Here is a 21,966-nt window from a genome sequence, read left to right on the forward strand (position 1 = left end):
CGTGGCCCGGCCCGCGGGCGAGCCTCCCCGGCACGCGTAACCCTTTACCTGCGCGCCCCGCGCCGCGCGCTCGACCCCCCGGAGCCGGGGCTGGCCCTCCGGGCGCGCTGATGCAGAACATCCGGAGCCCGGCCTCCGAGTACCGACACCCAGGTTGCATACCCATCGCCCGCCCCTGCGGGGAAACTTTTTGGTGCCTACTTTTCGGTCGCGCTGTAGGGAGAGGGGAGCTGACTAGGATTCGGAACGTAAGTAGGGAGATCAATAAATGCACCCCCTGGCAAACAGATCTGTCCCCCTCACCCCCGTGTACTTGTGTTTTTCTGTTTCTTCCTCAGTTCTGCAGAGATCCAGAATAGCCGCCTAGATCGGGTGTCTGCACGATCTCCTGCCTTTTTGAGAGACGGTCTGAGAAGCCGCGCCGTCGCTACCAGGGTGATAATTCCCGGGGAAGCTGCACACACTCGCCTGCACCCTCAAAACCACAAGTGGGAGTTCATCGAAATCATGCTTCCCCGCCCCCCACTTTCCTTCCCTTTTCCTGGGGTGTTGGAATCTCGGCTGCAACACTCCGTCCAACCTACTGAGCTGCACGCCCGTACCGGTTGCAATCCATGCACCTAAGGTGGGTGGAAAACTGGTTGCTTTACTGTAAAATACTGCTTAAGTATTGGAAATTCTTTTCACCTGTGCTCCAAAGTAAATGATGGGCGTGACAGGAAAATGTGTTAAGCAACTGCGCCACCTAGCCTACCGTCTTCTCTCTTTTCTCTTCAACTCATCCGGGGAGAGTTAGGATAGAACAGGACGCTGGAGACGCAACTGGACTGAATACTGCCCTAGTTTTTCGCATGTCCACTTTAGTGATTCCAGCGCCATTTAGACGACATTTGCTACGCTTTATGGGGGGTAACTCATTTTTTGAATTTCCCAGTTGGGTCGTAGCTGCATGCTTTAAAACCGTAAATTTATGAGGGAAGTTATATGCTGTTTTACGTCATTTTCTGATAAAACCCTTTGTCACAATAAAGCCCCTCATATCAACTTCTAGCCGATGCGTTAGTAATGTCCCCAAGATATTGGTACATTTATCAGTTAGGTTATTCTGACCAAAAGACTTTGGTATTTATCTTGAGTTTTAAAGTGTGATTCCCGGGCTGTTAGAATCAGCATCATCTGGGGCAAGCACAAATTCTTGGGCCCCACCCCAGACATATGGATTCAGAAATAGTAGAGGATAGGGAGGGTGAAGAAATCTGTGTTTTAACAAGTGGTTCACCCTCCTGTTTGCGAACCACTGCTCTTAGTATGCTCAAGCAGCTGGTGGTTAACCTCATCTATTAAAGACTGGGATCCCATAAAGCCAGAGGTGGTGGTGTTTCTGGTAACCTCGAATTGCCAATGTTATATTATTTGTCAGAGGTGGTGGTGTTTCTGGTAACCTCGAATTGCCAGTGTTATATTATTTGTCAGAGGTGGTGGTGTTGCTGGTAACCTCGAATTGCCAGTGTTATATTATTTGTCATGTTGATACACTGAAACCCAAACCTCAGCTGCGTCTACACAATGTGTAATCTGTGCTTCATGTAGATCACACGGAATGCGGAAGGGACATCTGAGGGGCCCTTGTAAAAAATACAGAAGAAAAATGTACAGATTCTTCATACATACGGGAATGAAATACCATGATTCACTTAGTTTTTTAGGTGTGTTTATGTTTTCATTGGCATATAAATTGTTCCCAACTGATGAGTCACAGAAGATAGGAAAGCTAGTTAGTTTGGGTGGATTTGTCAACATAGTTCTAAAAAAAGAAAATTTTTAAAGCAAATTTGTAACCAAAAAGTGTACCATATTAGGCATTTTAGACTTCTGAGAAAGAGATAACTGGTTAGATTCTTTATCTTTAGCTCAGATTTTTCCATTACATGGACAGCATATTTCCAGATGCCTGCATGGATGTCTTAACTTTGAACTCTGCAGGTCCGGCTTTATTTTTATTATTTCCCCTACTTTCATCTCCCAACCATTCATTTCATATTTGTAACTCTACCCTCTGCCCAGTTTCAGGTGGACCTGGCGTTACCTGTTTTCGCTCTCCCTCATCACCCGCCTCTATCAGTAAGCCCTAAAATCTCTCTTGAATTGCTCCTCCTCTTTGCATTCTCACTGTCACATCCTAAGACCAAGTTCTTACACTTTTTCTCTCAGATCATTGTCATCATCTTTTTATTGGTCTCCCAGCATCTGGTCTCTTCATCTCTAATCTATCTGACCTGCTACTGCCTGAGTCATTCTAAAATACCATTCCAACCCAGCCATTCCCCTTTTCAAAAACTTTTTCACCATCCCCTATGGACTATCTAATAAAGTCTAAAGTCCCAACATAACATTTGAAGTCATTGAAATGCTTCGATTCTTCCTGGTTTTGCTCACACCACTTCCTTCGCCTGAAATGTCTTTCTGATGTTCTCTTATCCTTCAAGCCTCAGCTATGCGTCAGCTTCTCTGGGCTATCCTTTTTGATTCTCAAAGGTAATTTCCTCCTCTGCAGTCTATCCTCAGCACCTAGCTTCAACTTTTATTAACAACTGTTTATCACAGTTGGTCTTACATCTACTTTAGTTGTCTCCTTTAGATTGTAGGATTCTGGAGGGCAGGAGTTGTGGGTGACTAATTTTCAAATCATCCTAGGGCATAGCCTAATGGACGTAGCAAGGACACAGTATTTGTTGTGTTAACACCTTGTTTTTAAGTTTCTCGGAGAATAATTGTTTCGTGGAACTAGATACAAGTTTCACCTGAAAGTTTACAAAACAAGTTTTCCTAGTTACCATCACTTTAGCTCTCCATTACTGCCCTGTTTAAAAAAATGCTTTTTGGTGTATCAGAGGATTCTTAGATCCAAGAGGCAAGAGATGGAAAAATGCATAGGGGAAGGTTTCCTTTGGTCCTCCTCTCTCACCTGGAGGCAATTTATGAGTAGGGCGGCCTCTTGTTTATCATCCTTCCCATCTTCAGCCTCATCCCAGAGGGAAGCACACAGTCCTTGCACTTACACATAGAACTTGCTTCCTAACTGCCTTCCTGTTATAAATGTAAAATCCTAGAAGGCACAAGCTGTTTTACGTACCTTTGTATTCCTGGCAAAATGCATGACCAAGTAAATATTTGCTGAACGAATACATCCACTATTTCGGTATACCTGAAAAGCCTGGGAGTGTGCAAAGTCCTCCCGTGATCCTCAGAGCCTAGCCTCGTCTCTAATCTGCAAGTTAGAAACTATCCTATAGGTCATTGTCGGTGAGTGCCTACTGGATAAACAATGCTATATTTTTACATGTTTTGAGAAAGTTTACAAAAATGTCATTGATGGTGCACTGAAATCCTGTGCAGCTATTCTCCCTGGACCTCAGTTTCTAGGTTTCCTCATCTGTAAATTTGGAATACTAACAGTACCTACTCATAAGACTGTTGTAAAGATTACACAGCTTAGTGCATGCAACGCTCCAAATATAGCGCCTGGCGTACCGGGGGCACTCAGTAAGCACGAACAATTATTCTTACTGAAGATCTCCAGCTACATCTACCAAAGTTGGGGGAGAAAAACAAATGCCACATGAATCTAAGTCATTTATCTTTTATTCATACAAACAATACATACACAAGACTGTACATTGTTTGAAGACTGCCATAATTTTCTAGTGGTAACAACTCTGTAACAAAATTTAACTAAATGTAACACTTATGAAAATATAAATCTCTGATTGGGTAATTCTTCCCCACGATACAAAGTTTACATAAAAACATTCAATATGAGCTATCAGTTGCAAACAAGTTAGGAAAAGTCGTTCAAGTCACTTGTGAAACTCTATTGGCTTTGACATAGAACATTCACACACTACATTTAATCCATCTAGGCATTTAATTCATAGAAATGTGTGGCAGAGAGGTCCAACTAATATTGACAGGAAGAAGAATGTGTTGCCTTTGAAGAGCTAAAAAAGTATCAACTCATACAGTCAACTCCAGATGATCTGTATGAGCACTGGGCCTTCTCTGGGCTACCACCTCCCTGCCTGGTAGCTAGACCAGGAGGAACATACTGAAAAAAAGTCTTTTACCGTGGAGTAGAGTGTTTACATCTTAATCACATCTTTGAATGTGTATGTGTCACACTGCTTGCCCAAGTGAAATACAATGGACTTGGATTCCTTATGGGTTAGGTCATTTTGTTTTTTCCATTATCATCAACAATCAAGATGTCGCTGTCTTTTTTTCTCACATTGCTCCCCGACATCCCTACTCAGCTATAGCAGAAGCTATCACTACCTTTATTTTGCAATTTACAAAACAATACAGTGGGGAGGTTAAAGATCTGGCTTTGGATACGCCATGAGTTCATGGCAGATCTGAAAGGAAGTCAGTCCTTGTTCATTATCCTGCCTACTCAAGTTGCTGCTGCCAGTTCAAATACAACCAAACCAAACCACCACTATGACACCCTCTGGAAAGTTATCCAGGGGTGTGTCATGAGGAGGACATGGAAGAAAGAAAATCACTTTCCCCTTTTGGGATGTAATAGTTTCTTTTAAATAGGTAGTTTTAAAAAAATATTTAATCCCATTTCAAAGCTTCTGCTTTGAAGCTTTGAAGCAGAAGCTTTGAAATGGTTAAGACCACAAAAGGCTCCGAAGAGTCCTTAAGCAGAAAAGAAACATACGTACAGCGGGTATAAGTAAGAAAGTGATTACAAAGAGGAACAGCGAAGAACCTTTGGACACCCTTAAGATTTATGGAATATTTTAGCACGAAGACGGGCATATTCAGTTTGTCCCAGAGTATTTGGTCATCCATCTGCTTTTACACAGGAAAGAGGAGGCATGAGAGTAAGGCAAATGTCATCAGTATTTCATAGATGGCATGTCAAGAAAGCTTTCTTTCTATTAAGATTTACTGCAGGGTTTTAGGAAGTAATTCATGCTTCCATACATCTGCCTGAATAGCACAGACTCTTGTTAGTACAGTGAGACCGATTAACAGGTGTTTGACCACATTTGCAATGCCCTTTCTGTAATTCTTCTTTACACCCAGCTCAAACAGGCATTTCAAAAAGACATGAAAAGATTGTGGTTTCTTATTAAATGTCTTCTTTTGCAGCCCAGGAAATAGTTTAGAAATCACATATTCCGTCATACAGAAACCCTCGCATGCAACTGTTGAAAGTATATTTTCATGAAGACTGACTCTGTGTGGTCAGTAGCCCTATGATAGTGGTAGTTAGTTCTTGTCCCAGGCCCATTTTTGGCCTCACATTTCACGTCCTTTCTCTTGGGAAACTGGGAGTACCTCTGGGCATTTTTGTTACATTAATTTGCACCTTTGGACCTTCCATCTGACTGGGTTTACACAGTTGTCAGGATTATAAAATGTAAGGAAAGATTAAGGCTGTGTTTACTTATGGCCACACAATCATCTGAAGTCAACTCCTTGTGTTCACGATTTCAACCGATTTCTGCAGAATTAATTCCAGTCCAGATGGTCTCTAGCCTCTCTCCTCGGAGCCAATGGAATAAATTACGCTGCTTCTTCCCACAAAGATAGTTTAAAACTATCCTCTAACTTCCAGGTGATGCAGCCATTTAAATATCATCTCTAGAAATTCTGTCAAGACTTCATTCCTGGAGAAACTCTGACCAAAAAACCAAGCTCAAAACCAATTTCACATTTCTGTACATTTCATGACCATGTTAATAATTAACACTGGAACTCCAGCATCTTTCCTGTCCTTTAAGAAATGAGTAGCTTATCATTTGGGATACAGAAGATACTTTTTTTTTCTTTTGTACATGTACCATGTACTTCTGCTGAGCAGGAAAAACATTTTGTCAGTTGTCAGGGGCATAGCTGTGGCCCCTGGATTCCAGGGCAGAGCACACCCGGTCATAGCAAGAATTGTGTTTCTTGGAGGGCGTTGCCTCATTAGGCTCAGTGGAGTCACTCACTGTGATGGGACTGTCTCTTGCAAAGACCTCAGTGGACTCTCTCCATAAGCAATCCACAGACACTTTAAAACAGTAGCTATTACACTTTGGCCTGGATGTCTGTGTTGCATTGTTGAAAATTTGTCTGCTATTTGAAGTGGCAATTTTAATTTTTAGTGCAGCATCTACACGGTCCACGACCGTGTATATCCCTATGCTCCCATCGTCAAAACCCACAATGATGTTCAGGTGCCTCTGTGAGAGGGCAAGAAAAGTTGGGGTTTTGTAAAGGGAGCAAGCACCGATATTTTTACCATCAGCCAGTCTCATTACAATTAAACTGGATATCACACCATTTTCATCCTCTTCCTCCCCATTTCGGAAACAGATATATACCAGGTAGCGACCATCCCGAGACAACCTCTGCCGCCAGATGACCCCAGAAGCGTGAACCACCCGTAATTTACCGCTGTGTAAATCCAGCACGTTGATATTTTCGTCTCCCCTGGCTATAATGCCTAGCTTTCCATTGGGAGAAATTTCAAAATCCTCTAAATTTTTCAAGAAGTTGTTTGGAAGTTGCACACGGCGACAGATCACTTCATCTGTCAGACTCCAGATATTTACTGTCTCGGCCGAGGTGATAAACACGATGATGTCAGGGCAGTCGGGGATCAATTTAAAATTCACAATTGTGGTGCCATCTTCACAGCAAAATTTCTTGGTGATACTTCCGGTCCAAAGGCTGACCGCCAGCACTTTGCTTTTGGTCATTCCCACCACGAAGGTATTTGCGGAGGTTATAAAGGCGTTCTGCAAAGTGGTCAGGATGTTGCAGACCCTGTGGCCTGTGGCCAGTCTCCAAACCCTGGAAGCATTTTCCTCACAGAGAGAGACCACAAACTGGTCATTGTGTGTAATTAGCAGCTGAGATATTCTCTGCCCATTAATTCGGAAGAGGTTTTCACCGCTGCTGGTGTGCCAGACATACTGGCTGCTTTTGTCATCTGATGTCACCATTATGTCCCCAGAGGATGTCAACACACAGTGTTCAACTATTCCTTCATGCTTAAATACTGCTTCAATAAACCCACTGCTGAAGTTCCACTTATGAACGCAATCAGAGCCATCAAGGGAGTAAATGATTTCCCCTCTGGCAGGTAACATCAGACTCTGGATGGGTTTTCCAGTCTTATCTATGTTGGACATAGCTGTGATTATATCTATGTCCCAAATAGAAAGAACACCACTGGTTGATAAAGATAGCAGCATGTTGTGGTGACTAGATTTCACCAACTTAACTATGGTACCTGAGATTTCCTGTAAGCTTGCCATACACTGTCCTGTGTCCCGCCTCCAAAAAAACACGGCTGAGGTATTTTCCATGGTCGCGATGATGCAGTCTCCATTTTTGGACAGCACGGCAGATATAAATCGTTCATTGTGCTTAGCTCTGAACTTTTCAGCGACCTTCCACATGCCAGTATCTAAGAGCTCAATGCTGAGGGCTTTACAGATCAGAATGGCACTTTGGTCCTCTGAAAGTTCGATGCTGACCACCTCGCTGTCTTCTCTTCGGCAGTCAAAGTCATCAGTCAGCTGGGGGTTGGTAATGTCCTCAGTATTCCAAACAGAGAGGCTTCCCTCACTGTCTACCATCACCATTTCTTGGGCTGTGTCCAAGATAAGAAGAAACTTCACAAACCCACCTGAAAATTCAGATGTCACCGTACATAACTTTTCTCCACTTCCTAAATGAAATATGGTCGTAGTGTTCAGGTACTGTCCACAGAACGCATATGCGCCATCCAGGGAGCACTGGACACAGGTCACTTCATACCAGCAGTGGAACTGGTAAAGGGGCCATCCGTAGAGCAGATCAATGACAGTGACATCTTTGCTGGCTTCAAGCCATGCAAGGGCATGGTTGACCGACAGTGTAAATCCATTGATGTAGGTGGAGCCGCTTCCATGCTTGGTCCCTTTGATTTCCACCTCAGACAGGAGACACGAATTGACATTGTCATAAATCAACAAGGTATTATTTGTTGTAGCCACCACAAGATACTTTTCATCACTGGTGAGCTTCATGCCCAGGATGACGGACTGGGCTGTTGTGATCTGCCTGAGTAGCTGACGAGTTTCCACATCCCACGTGCTGATGGACCCGTTTTCTAAAGCTGTCAGGACAGTACTGGGGTTACAGGTAGGCAGAATCTCGGTGACATGCAGGTGACTAGATGACAAGGGAAGACGCTCTGGGCTATATGTCACATCCATGGATGAATGTAATGGCACAATGGAGCAATATTTGGGCCCGTCTTTGTCACACTCCAAAAGAAGGTGTCTAAGTTTGGGCAGGGAACTTACAACAGGCAGCAGTCTTTGCTGGAGCTCTGCTGAAAGGGAGCCAGGAAAGGCAATGATCTTGTTTTTGATGCTGCGGAGGGTGCTTGCCAGGAACTTCAGCTCCTTCTCTTGCGAGCAGTTGTAAGCCAGCTCGATGTCTGAAAGCACTTTATCGAACTGGCCGATTTTGATCATGGTGTAAAGCCAGCTGAAGTTCATGATGATGCCATACAGCAGGTCGTCGGTTTTTCCACACCTTGTCAGGTGGTGCAAGAGCTCAGACATTTTCCGATGATTGACAAAGAAGATGTCAGGCTCCAGTGGATTACACTGGAAAACCCAGGGCTGGTCTGGGGCCTGCCTGTCAAAGGAAGCTTGTTCCATGAAGTGCTTTTCTTCTTCAAGCAGACTTCTGCTCTCCAAGTCAAGGCAGCCATTCAAGTAGGGATCTTCGAGGCAGAAAGCTTTCCTCCTGCCCCCTGACCAGACCCCCAGAAAATAATCTGCCAGGATGGTGTGCATTTCACGTAGGTCACTGTCATCCTGCAGATACAGCTTCTGAGCTATGAGCTGCAGGTGTCTGTTGGCCCAGACCAAAAGAGTGACATTCTTCACGTGTCTTTCTATTAAGTATCCGCTGAGACCCTCCTTGAGCCTCGCGATGTACAAATAAGGTACTCTCAGGGGATTGCTGGGCCTGGCGTTCTCATTGAGCTCATTCATAACGCTGTTGTCTAGGGCCAACACGTCCTCCAGTTCCATTTCACTCAAGCCCATTTTGGCCATGGTGATGTAACCAAGAGCCCTGCAGACTAGTTTCTGACCACACTTCTTCTCTAAGGACCAGAATAGCTGCTCTATACTGTCATGAACAGTGACACAGAGGGAGGACTCATCGACATCTTTGTGAGATCTCCAGTGTCTCACCTCCCTGAAGGTCAAGTTCACAAACATGGGCAGTGTGCACTTAGAGAATGCATTGTTCACATAAATCTGCTGGCCTGAGGTGACCTTCCTTTTGACCCGCAGCAGCTGGTGTTTGAGGACCTGGCTGCACATCTTCCTGTCCCGGGGGATCAGCTCGATGTAGTTGTCGTCTGCATGGATAAGGCACCTTAGTTTCTGCAGGATCCCATGTTTGTTGGGCAGTGTGGAGATGACTATGCGTACGAAGCGGGGAAGGTGAGCTGGGAGCCACCAAAGCTTCCTGGCCTCGTCACTCTCTGAGAGCTGTTCTAGAGCGTCAAATATTATTACTAGAGGTCTCTGCAATGAAGACTCATTCAAAAGGTTTATAAATAAGTCACGGAGGTCATGGATCTTCTTAGGGTAGTTTTGAACCAGACATCGGTAGTTAACTGCCAACTGTTCACAAACACTTAGAAGGAGAGTCTTAAGGTCAGTACTCATGTCTGTGCTTCCTAGAAATCTCACGACTACGACTGGGTCAGATTCTGGTCCTGTGTCTTCATGTAGCCAGCCATAAGCCTAAAACATAAAGGTGGCATTTAGAATGGTAATATTTATTCACATGGTCATATACAACAACAGTTCTTCTCTCCAGAGGTCACACTTCTGGTAACCCTGACCATGCAGGAAGTAGCCTAGAACCAGGAAGTGGAAAAGTCCTCTGAGAAGGTCAAAGAACTGTCACAAAGCTCATGCACTAAAATACACAGGTGAGACCCTTGGGATCACTCTACTAAAGGCAACAAAATAGTCATAATAGTATCGTTCAATCCCAAGGCAACATTTAAGTTGTACTCTAAAAGTTACAAAGTGTTTCGTAAACAGTAAATCCAAATATCAGGTATAGTTAGTTTTTTCATTGCTGAATTCCCATTTCTTGGCACGGTTGCCAGCATATAGTAGGTGCTTAATCTTCATTTAATGATTAGATTAAGTAATGATTTACACATTATATTGAGTCAAATATTTTCATGAATTGAGATCCCATAAAGCCCATACATGGCTGACAAAATTTCCAGTTAATTAGAATGCAGTAAAAAATACTCAGTACAAAAATGATACTGCATGTAATCTTTCATGATTCAGAGACACTTTATTAGGGTGCTGTAGGGTCATCTTGATGATGATGTATCATTGTCATAAAAATCTACATAATGCTGGTTAAAAGGGTTTTGTCAAATTTTGTGCTTTATAATAGTTTCCTATATTATATACTTATTTATATATTTATATATATTTATATATTTTTATACTTTAAAGTATATATATTTATATACGATAAACAGGCAGTCATCAGTCCTCACATTCTCTCTCTTCAGGGCACATGGGATTACAGTGTCATTTAACAGAAGAAGAAACCAAGGCCCAGGCTGCATAAATGACTCTGCCGAGAGACAAAGATGGAGTAGCAGTCATATCTGACTTTCATTCTAGTGCACTCTCTCTCTTTTTTTAATTGTGGAGTTAAAAAGATAACATTTATGAGGGGGCTGGTAAGTTTAGTATTTTTCAGTCTGGAAAGGCAAGGACAAAAAGAGAGACAATCGTGGTACAAAACACTCCTAAGTTTATTTTAGGGAGATCACGTCTTTCAGTAATCCTTGGAATTCACCAAGGATACTCCTTAGAAAAAGACACAAATACACATAGAAAGTAAGTTTTTGAAACTTGGTTCCTCCAGAGATAGTTCCAGTTAAGATCTGAATAAGTTGAGGAAAGATTTAGGACTGTCAGTTTCAGAATGAGCTATTAAGGAAGATAAGCAATTTATTGTTGTTTAGCCCCAACCTTTGAAGCTGATTTGCAGGCAGCTAATCCTGCCATCCTACCACTGTCCTTTGGTGGCAAATCAGAAACACAATGCAATTATTTGTCCCTCCATGGACTGCTCATGATGATTATACACATCGTCCTCTCTCCTGCCAGTCATGTGTTGCTGAATGTGTGGTATCTGCAGAGAGTGGCCCTCCGATCATGAGCTCACGTTCCTGGAAATGTCAGGTACACAGGAGATAACCACGAGATGTCTGTCTGCATCCTTACAAGGGACATGAGGTCACAAGAGAGCACAGGTTGTTGTTGGTGGGGCAGATGCTCCCCAGGAGAGAGACAAGTGGAACACAGGCAGGGGACCCAGAAACTGGTGTGGTTCCTGGAGGATCAGAGTCCAGGACTGTGAGTGGACGCACTCTGGTGTTTGGACAAAATATCCAGAAGAGCAAGAGCTCAGAAAGCCATTTCTCAAGTTGAGCAGCCCAGCTGTCACCACACTCTGCCGCGCTGGGATTGCTTATCTACACAAGCATATCAGCACAGCCCATGTGAGTCTTTACCTCCTGTGCTAGAGCACGTGGAGATGCATCACATGCACATTTAACTTAGTCAAATTCAACAACACTTCCCCCTCCACCCACCTTCTCCCTTCCCTCCTCCACAAGGAAGAAAGCCTCACAGCGAGTGTGAAATGGCATACGTGAATGTTTTCTCATTTGATTTCAGTTCCCATGTGCCTCTTACTGTGTTAGTATCTTGCTTATTTGGAATAATTCTAAAATTTGAAGAGTCACTTACAAATTAGTGTTCAAAGACACACACACATACATTTATTTTGATGCAACAGGGCCCCTAAATGTAAGCCTGCCACTTCATCTGGTGTAAAGAAAGAGCTACATCTTCTAACACTAGAAGAAAAACCAGCAGCTGGGCTTGACATATTAAGAAATGGTAAACTGGCCTTCCCAAGGACTTTTTGAGTAAACTTGCTTGAGCTTACTTTGGAACCTAATCCCCACATGAGGTGCAACACAACTGTCCCTGTTCTTGTCCTCCAAATGACCTGCTTGAGATTGTGTAGCACGTGATAGATTACAAGAATGTTCACGCAGTTAAAGAAAGCTCTGTTCTTGAGAGAGTAACCATAGAAAGAACAATATAGAGATTCTGAAGCAATACCAGGATAATAGAAACCATCAGACTTTGATATCAAGTGTAACAGGAGGTTAAAAATGGAACTAGTTTAGCCCAGTTTAGAGTGAGATGCCAAGACAATAGATATCACATTCCAGAGTGAGGTTCCAGACCATCATGCAAGACTTGAAAGGGAGCTGTGAAAACCAGCTTTGCTACCTTTAGCGGACAATCCACTTCCAGCCTGAAAAAGAGATTCAAGAGACTGAGAAAAAAGTTGGAGGTTAGGGTGCCGTGGGTTGTATCTATCACCATCCCACTCCTGAAAGGGGGCGCTGAGAGATGCCCACCCCTCACTTCTGGCCCAGGGAAAGGGCTACAGTCGACCATTGAGAGGGTGCCCCCTAGAGCTTGGGAGACAAGGCCATCTGTGTCTGATGACATCTGAGAGATACAGACATTGAGTGACTGAGACTGGCTGGCTGCTCCGATAGAGGAGTGATGCAGAGCTGCTGTACTGGAACTGGAGTTTCTCAGGGCAAAAAAAACACCTGAGTGTTTCCCATGTCCCAGATGTGGGCCACCAGCAAGGGTGAGCTGACAAAGCGTTTTGTTTTTCCCAGGTCCTGTCTAGGGGAGTTTGCTGGGCTGTGGAGAGGATCTTGGCAGAAAGATACTAGAAGTGTATTGCTGGATGTCTAGGAGCCAAGGAAGTGACCAGCTGGAAAAAAAGTGCATTCCCTGTGTCAAGGGAACTGTAGGTGAGAGATGCTCAGCGAAGGCAGGGCAGGGGATGTGGGAGGAGAAGGACGTCCAGGAAGCCATGAAAAGGCCTCAGAAGAAACAGGATGCAGTTTTAAACACCTGTCAAGACCAGAGAGTGCAGAGCCCAGTTCAGAACAGTACTGGTCATGTAAGAACTTTCTGGTCACCTTACCTTTCCCATATCCCCTAAACCAGAACCCTATAGGGGTCACAACCCTATAGAGGTCATGTGGTTGGGATTAGGGAAGGAGGGAAGAAGTCCTATGTGGAGAAGGAAAGGAGAAGATGGCCACATCCCTATTTCTCACTCTACATACCTTGCTTATGGTGGGCCTCAGTCGGGGCAGAGAAATGTAGACTGAAGCTTTAATTATCATCTTAGACTGGACATATTTAGTTGCTGAACTGAGACTGATGGAGTGTCCAGAAGCCACTGGAGGGCTTGTCTTTGGTGAGACGGATGAGAAGAGTTGGGAGATCTGTCCTAGTTTCCATGCAAATGGGAACTAGCCCACAACATGAGTTTGAACAATGACAGAAAAAATAAATATAGCTGTTCTATAATTGCACCCCATGAGTCTTATTCTTTCAGTATAACCATTATACCAGCAGAAGAGAAACACTGAAGTATACATTCCAAAAAGGCTAATTATAATTCAGAGAGTAAACCCAGAAAATGGAAATGAATTTGATCCATTTATCTTTTCCCATAAGTAAAAATTTTTACAAATATACATGTAAAAGAATAGGCTTTTACCTTCTTTGCTACTTCAGCTAATAGAAGGGTCTTTCCAGTGCATGGTCCACCATATATAATAAGAGGATTGATGTGCCCGGTTTTGCTTGGAAGAATGTATTTATACACGATGTTTAGAGATTCACATTTGTACTCGTAGAAGGAGGCATACGTTTTACATAATGATGAATGCTGAAGGATTTCATCATAGAGCGTATCAGTCTCAGTGTCAAAATTCTGTTGTACCGTTGCCTGAATTATATCAATCATGTCCTCATAAAATTGTTTACCAAGTCCTTCTATGTAATGATTTTCTATTTCTTGGGAATAGCCTAGTTTCATGTCACAATGAGTAACAGAAGTGTACACTCTCAGATTAGATGACGCAACAATAGTAGGAATAAATTCATCCCTGAGTTTTATCAGCTTCTCTTGGGCTTCTGGGTCCCGAATAATCCTTGGTTCTGTTCCAGTTATGTCCATGTATTTTCCCATCTCTGGGATTTTCACAAAACGCTCAATGTTAGCAATTTTCCTAATGTAGCACACACACTTCTTGAGGAATGCTGCCGTTTGCTTTCCTAGAGCGAAGTCAAATTCATCCTCTATAGCTGGAAGAAAATATGACAAGGAGTTTATTGCCTAGAACAAAGAACCAACATGCCCACACTCCCAGCACTTAACTATTAGTCACTAGTGTTAGATGATTTTGCTTATAGTGTGTAGCGGAGTCATCTATAGAATAATTTAATTTCTTAATTTTCCTGCTTGTCTTTTGCTAAGCAGCCTGCCACAGAACAATGAGTTTTAAGTAAAATTATTTAATTTCCTCCACAATCGGAGGGAGAAGTTGATCAAAAGACAAAAGAAAGCATACAAAGTTTATAGCTGATTCTCCCAAGTTCCTGCTTAGCTTCCCTCTTAGACTTCAGCAGTTCTAAGAGTGAAGAGCAGGGACCAATAGGGTCAGGAAGGAATGAGGACAAGGTCAAAGACATACTGAGTTTACTGTTTCCTTGTCTGTCTCTCCTTTACAATGTGGCTTCACCATTTTGTTTGAAGTGCATTTTATACCAGACAGATACGTGTAAATATAAATATAAGAGCATATTTGAAACAAGATGTAATCATGTTCTGATTATTGATGAATGTGAATTATTCATGTCACTGTTAAACTCCATTACATCCATCAGAGCAGGTACAGAAAAATGACTTAGTATGTGACTTTACATCTTCTGAGGTAACCATGTTATGGCTTACAATACATATGCTGACATGCAAGTAAATATACACTATAAATCATTGGAGGTGCCATAAGAACATTTAAAACTGGATCAGTAGTAATAAAAACATCACTGGCACATGATTTTGGGGGAGAAAAATAAAAACAAAGAATGGAAATGAATTTTAAGGCAAGCAGTCTTTTAAAATTGGCTGTCCTCCCTCTCTGCGTTCTTCTTCCCTCCCTCTCTTTCTTCCTCCTGCTTCCCACCCCCCTCCGCCTGCTTTCCTTCATCCACTTGGTCTTCACTGAGTCCCTACTATGTGCCAGGCATGCTGCTAGTTGCTTAGGATACAATGGTGAGAGAAAACAGAGAATGCTAAGAGAAAAAGTCATTATGGAGCTTACGATCCAGTGGAGAACGGCAGACATGAATCATAGAGACCCATGAATAAATGTATTATGATTGTTTTCAGCCCTGTGAAGGAGAATACCATGATGCAATGAGAGTAAACAATTGGGGAGTCTAACCCACTTGGAGAGGCCAGGAAAGGCTTTCCTAAGGAGGTGACTGCCGGACTGGGATCTGATGGGAGCATGGTGGGGGAGAGGGTGGGGCTCTGAATACACAGGGTTGGGCTGGCCATAAACTGAAAACATTTCAATGGGCTAGCCACAACTCCACCATCAAGCAAAATCTAGAATATGCATGTATAGAATAGTATGTATAGTATAGAATATGCATGTATAGAACGCAACCATAGAATAGTATTCTATAAAGTAACTATTAAGGAAGGTGGGAATTTTATTTTAAAATGGTGCCTTATAGTGGAAGTCTCATGATAATATTTTTTCACCAATGATAAGCAATGGATCAAAATTTGTGACTCAGGTGAAAAATGAATGTTTATAGCCACCAGTGTTGAATGACCTGTGCCATGCACATGGGTATGCTTTACAAAGGGTTTTAATCAGGCAAGTTGGTTAAGGAGGCCAGTTAAAGGAGCTTGTACAACGTATGTCTACTCTTATTTTATAGAAGAGTAAAAACTTGTTATAATGTAGACAAGGGAAGATGCAAGAAATCTCAACATTGTAAGCTCTTGCAGAAAGAGGGCTTGGGCCCATTATCTTTTCCAGTCATCCGTGTAAAATGCTAGGGAGCTCACCAGATTAGCTAGGCATTACATTCTGAGTATCATGAAGAAGGAAGTGGCCAAACTGTAGTATCTATACATAATAGATGATAATCAGAGATATGCGCTGTTACCTCTGACTTCCAGAAAACTAGTCAACTGCAACCTAACTGACATTATATCACCTGTATGGAAATAGTGTGTCAATCAGGAGTGTTGATCACAAATGCAACATAAAAAGAGAGAGAGACAAACCAAGCTGGTAGAGCCCACCTAAGGTTGGCTCAGGGGGACAAAAGAGGCTCTACCTAAGAGTGCCTGGTTGCTGGTCAGACTTAATACGTATACCTGAATAAATGAGTCATCTGAGACTAAGTCAACTCTATAGAGTTCTTTTTAGAAGCAAAGTGCATCCTCATGATTTGAGGGGACTTTTATTAATAATTTCTGATATTCATTTGTCTATAAATATTATAAACTCCCCCCTCCTTACTAGAATATATATTTGTTTTCTGTCTTTGCATTTTCCTCAATATCCTAATGTTTAGCCAGTCACGGTACCCAATGAAGATCACCTTAGGAGGAAACTCCCAGCCCTGGCAACTATCATTCATGACACATTAATCCCTCTACTATTCTCAAGACCACTCAGTTTCGACATTCACAGTAGGGCACCATTTTGGGGTCTAACGTACTTCTTTTCCTCTCTGGTATTTATTAAGGTGAAACTGGAAGTGTTGTGAAAAATTACATTCAAATATAAATAATATTTCTTTCCAGGTTCTACCTAGTGTTATTTTTAAGATTTCTGAAAATACTAAAGTAATATACTATATCCATTGGGCACTTCTCCAGCAATTTTCACTGTGCAGACATGGTCTTAAAATGAGTTTGAAATGTAAAATAAATAAAATTATAATGAGCATGCATATATTTAAAACATACAACCCCAAGCATAAAACAGTCTACTTGTAGTAATTCATACTACTAGGATGAAATTATTAATCTTCATATGGCTATCCATGTGGACAGAGTTCTTCAGCTTGGAGAAAATTAGGAGAATGTGTTTGTGATGAAATATTTCAATACTTTAGCTGTATGATTCCAAATGTGAGGATGCCTTCCCCAAACTGGTGTCTCTTACATCAAGAATGGGAAAGCTTTTGCTGGGGGCATTTTTTTCTAATGTGTCTAGGAACAGGGTGGTTTTGCCTTTGATTAGGATGAAGAACCGGAGCTTCAAAAATGGACCAAAAAGACCCCACAGGAACAAGGCTATTTGTTAATCTGTATATTCTAAAGACAGTACTTATTCCCGCCAATTTTAGTATTTTCAGGGAGACCTAAAATAAGACCTAAGTTTTGACAGCTTCCAGAGAATGAATTTGTCGAGATTATTTATAATTTCTCTGAGCTGGAAATTCACGTATCCAGGGAGAATAGTATCAAGTGCCTTTTAGGTTTTCACAAATGCTTTGCCATGCCATTCACAAAACCAGTCTGAAAATGCAACTGCTATTGCTGTTTCCCCAATAATTCTTTACTATCAACTTTCAGAATAAATGCTATGTATCTGATTCCTTTCACCTGTAGCATTTGTCCCCTGGAAGCTATGACTGACGTATTCCTTCAGATCTGTGGTTTCCTGTGCAACTTCTAAAAATAAACCTGCCTGAGAAAGGCCGACTGCCAGTCTCTGCTCAGTAGCTGGGGAGATTTTTATTTTAAGGTTCAGTTATACCCTGCCACTCCCTTACTTCACGACCTCCAATGAGTTCCCATCTTGCCCAGAATAAAACATAAGTTTCTTATTTTGGTTTGTGCTCACCTTCTGACCTCATCTCTCCCTCCCCGGACCTGGCTCCCTTTACCTTCTTCCTGCTCCTGGAACTTGCTAAGCAAAGTCCTGCCTCAGGGATCTTGAACCCAGTAATCCCTCTGCTTGGAATTCTCTATCTTAGATACGGCACTGCCGGCTCTAACTCCTTCTGTCACTCAGCTCAAAAGTCATCTCTTCATTGCCCACCCCTTCCAACTCTGGACCCCAACATCCTTCATCAGTTGCCCTTATTCTAGCACTGTATTGTTTTATTCATAGCACTTATCTTTCTGAAATGATCTTGTTTACTTATTTGATTACTTGCCTATCATTTATTTTCCCCACTAAAAAATAAGTTCCAGGAGAGCAGAGACCTTGCCTTCTCATTCATTGTTGTATCCCCAGTCCCTGGCACACAGCAGGTACTCAAAAGATGTTTGCTGAATGAAGGAGTGAGTGAATGAATGGATGAACAGCTGAATTGAGAAACACTGGCAGAGTCTGGTCTATTTTATCCAGCCTCCTCTGACTTCTTCTAAAATCACATTTTCTGGAGGAGTCCTCAAGTTAAGTAAAGGCTTAACTATGAGTTAAAACAAAAGAACACTTGCCTCTCTAGGAGATGGAAACATTTAGAAAAATTAAATTTCACCAGGCAGCAAATGAAATGAAATTTGCAGAACCACAAAAGGGAAGTAGCGAATGCATCTATTATTTATCGATTCCTTAGTCTACTGAGGATGTGTAGAAATTACCTGAGAACAGGTACCTCTTAGCTTGGCTGTGTTTCATTTTCCCCTTTTCATGTAACAGTTTTACAGCAGCCTTAAATATCTTCTTGATTTCATCGGATATCTCTTGCCAGGTCTTTTCATTCTCAGCATTGGTGGAAGGCTGCATCTATGGAAATATAAAAGCTAGATATCAGTCTTAAAATCTTCAAAGAAAAATCCACATTTAAGAGCAAGAGAACTATGATTATTTGAAGGTTTACAATGCGCCACTACTGTGAGAGGTGCTTACCAGACAGTATCTCATTTAATCTCCCCATAACCCTGAAAGTTTTGTGAAGTTAGTTTCACAAGAGTGTGAATCTAGACAGGATTTTTTTTGTTGCACTTTCTTGTTATACCATGTATTTCCCTCTTGAGTTTGGATACAAATGTTATAACAAAATCATCTCTTCAATATCCTCTAAATAGGAGTTAAAGGGGAAGTGCTCATATGTTATAATTTAATTGTTTTTAGTTGTTTCTTCTTCATTTTTTTTAATGATCCTCTAGGAAATAAAATAGAAAGATTGCCTACCAAGAAAGTAACATTTATAGTCTTGATGATAATCTTATTCACACATTCAACTATTTAACAATGATTTATGCAGAGATATCATATGGGGGGTTTAGAGAATAACTTAGATTTCGTAGAATCAAATGAAAAAGGAACAACTAAAGCCAGTTAAATGGTAACACATGAGCAAGTGCTCCCAAACCACTGTATGACCTGGTTTTCTTGAGGTAGCTTGTTTTTTGATAGCTACATTTAGTCTTAGCATATTTACCTGGGGAATGGTTTGGATTTACCCCAATATTCCTCCCCACAGAAGCAATATTCTTGTAGATAATTACTTTGAATAATGCATGTGAGGGGGAAGAAGAAAAATCAGGTATTATGACATGATTTCATATTGCATGCAGAAAATGCTTTATGTTAAATATCAGAATGACAGACAAAGTCCTTAAATGAAGAACTGTTGCTAACCCAGGGCTCTACTCGTCTTGGAGCTGCCTGGGTACTGTATGTATCAAGGATGTTCTCTGTGGAAGACAGATGGATATCTATGCCTTCTTTTCAATCTCTCTAAAAATTCTGTGCAATGAATAGGCCCACTTATTTTCTCTTCCTCCTTCATTCAGTTTCAAGAGACACATAATAGACATATTTGGGAACCAAGATGGAGAGGAGACAATGATAATGTTTCTGTCATATACATACATGAATCGAACTCACTTGAAGATTCTATATAAGATAAAAAATGTAAAATTAACTATGTGTGAAATGTTAAAGGAAAAATATTGAATTAAAAAAGTGACAGACTTGGGGCTGGCCCCATGGCCGAGTGGTTAAGTTTGCGCGCTCTGCTGCAGGTGGCCCAGTGTTTCGTTGGTTCGAATCCTGGGCGCGGACATGACACTGCTCATCAAACCACGCTGAGGCGGCGTCCCACATGCCACAACTAGAAGGACCCACAACGAAGAATATACAACTATGTACCAGGGGGGCTTTGGGGAGAAAAAGGAAAAACTAAAATCTTTAAAAAAAAAAAAAAAAGTGACAGACTATAAACAATAGCCAGGCAGATTTTAAAAAGACTCCCCCTCCCTCAAAAAAACCTTTCACAATTAAAAATATAACTGTTGAATTTGAAACTTAAAGTATGAATAGAGTAGACACAGCTGAAGAAAAAAATTGGTGAGCTGGAAAAAAGATCTAATCTTCTGGAAAGCAGCATGGAGAGAGAACATTATCAAGGAAACTGATAATGTGAAAGAGAATTAAGAGACATGGAGGACGGACTGAGATCGTCCAGTGTAAATCTAATTAAAGAGCAAAAAGGAAGGAACAGAGGGAACAGAGGAGAGAGATTATTTGATCAGATGATGTCTGAGAATTTTCCAGAACAGACAGAATACATGAATTCACAGATATGGGAAGCATGTCGTATACCAATCAGAACAAATACATAGACACCTTGTGGTGAGATGGGAGAAATAAGAATATTTCCAGATGAACAAATAGAATTTGTCGCTATCAGACCTTCACTAACGGAACTTCTAAAAGACAGACTTCAGGAAGAAGGCAGTGACCCCAGGGAGAAAGTCTGAGAGGCTGAACGGAAAGGTGGGTCAAAAAAACGGAAGGTTTCTTAGCTTTGGATTTCATTGTTAAAAGGAAATTTACGGTCCAGGGCAGAATAAGTTTCTGTGCCTTCTCCGAGGAGAAAACCACTCCTGGGTGACATAAACAAAGTATGTATCTTTGGAGAGAAAGGTAACTTACCGCATTTTTATTGCTTTTCAGCATTTCCGATTTGGGTCTGAGGTAATAAGCTGCTGGCACCGAGTTCTCATCACGACAGTACCACTCTTCCAATAACTTGGTCTCCAGCTTCGCCTCTATGGCAGCGTCCAAAATCATTTCAAATTCTGAGGCTTCCACTTCTCCAGGGATTCGGATGTTCCCATATTTTTCACCTAACAGTCCCTGTGTATCACCAAGAAAGTTCAGTTTAGTACTCACATTATGGGGCCACTCAATAAATATTAATAAACAGACAAGATACATCGTTCCATCAGTTTTCTCTTTCAAACACAGTGGATACTTTTCCCCCCTGGATTATTTTATAAGTACAATTAGACCAATGATATTGTGGTTATAATAAATTCACAAACTGAGAATTGAGATTGCATATCACATTAGACAAATCAAAAAACAGAATTTTGTAGCAAATTCATTTTCCCAAAGTTTACATAATACAACAAAAATTGTTCTATTCTGAGATTTTTTTGTTTGTGACAAAGAAAAATGACATGCTGGACTCTGTAAAATATCAAACATGTAAACTCTCAAACAAAAGAATTGCTTTGTAAAGAGTTAATAGTATGATTCTAAGATTTGCAAAGATCTCAGATTTGCACACCTACAAATGAAAGAAGTATGAAATCACTGAATGTGACACTACTACCAACCCCACTGGTAACAGAAAACAATGCAAAATATAAACGAGATATTTTCACCCTATTATACTGGCAAAGAAAAACATGTGCTCATTGTCATGTGAAGGTGATAAAATACCCACAAAGTGCTGATGGGTGTAGGAACTGAGCCCATACTTCTTCGAAGGGTATTCTGGCAATATGTAATAAAAGACTTAAAAATCTAAATAACTTTTGGCTTCACAATTTCTCTTCTGGGAATTTGTCTTCAGGAAATCATTAAGGATGTACACAAAGACTAACCAGAATATTTATACTGAACCTGTTTTCACAGAAAACGACTGGCATAACAACCTAAGTGCCCAG

General features: G+C 41.5%; 2 protein-coding genes and 1 long non-coding RNA gene across 5 annotated transcripts in view; 1 reads left to right on the forward strand and 2 right to left on the reverse strand.

The window, feature by feature from the left end:
* Positions 1 to 456, reverse strand: part of C3H4orf19 (chromosome 3 C4orf19 homolog) — an 84,980-nt gene extending 84,524 nt beyond the window's left edge. Inside the window, exon 1 of the mRNA XM_070264014.1 lies at positions 304 to 456. The gene's annotated coding sequence lies outside the window, so the exon portion shown is untranslated. The remainder of the gene's footprint in view (positions 1 to 303) is intronic.
* On the forward strand, positions 4 to 21,828 carry LOC138923665 (uncharacterized). 2 transcript variants are annotated; one of them, XR_011437635.1, is made up of 3 exons: positions 4 to 248; positions 339 to 625; positions 20,966 to 21,828. It is a non-coding gene; the product is annotated as an uncharacterized lncRNA (long non-coding RNA). The 2 variants fall into 2 exon arrangements; XR_011437634.1 differs by lacking the exon at positions 20,966 to 21,828 and adding an exon at positions 10,622 to 13,543.
* The window catches only part of NWD2 (NACHT and WD repeat domain containing 2), a 161,243-nt gene continuing 142,901 nt past the window's right edge, over positions 3,625 to 21,966 (reverse strand). For both annotated transcript variants that reach the window (XM_023638241.2, XM_023638242.2), the window contains 4 exons: positions 20,945 to 21,148; positions 18,643 to 18,787; positions 13,732 to 14,321; positions 3,625 to 9,821 (listed from right to left, as the gene is read on the reverse strand). In XM_023638241.2, coding sequence (XP_023494009.2) covers positions 5,889 to 9,821; positions 13,732 to 14,321; positions 18,643 to 18,787; positions 20,945 to 21,148 — 4,872 coding nt within the window. In that variant the 3' untranslated portion in view covers positions 3,625 to 5,888. The remainder of the gene's footprint in view (positions 9,822 to 13,731; positions 14,322 to 18,642; positions 18,788 to 20,944; positions 21,149 to 21,966) is intronic.

The sequence above is a fragment of the Equus caballus genome, chromosome 3 (assembly GCF_041296265.1).
Source record: "Equus caballus isolate H_3958 breed thoroughbred chromosome 3, TB-T2T, whole genome shotgun sequence".
In the NCBI taxonomy this organism is placed as follows: domain Eukaryota; kingdom Metazoa; phylum Chordata; class Mammalia; order Perissodactyla; family Equidae; genus Equus; species Equus caballus.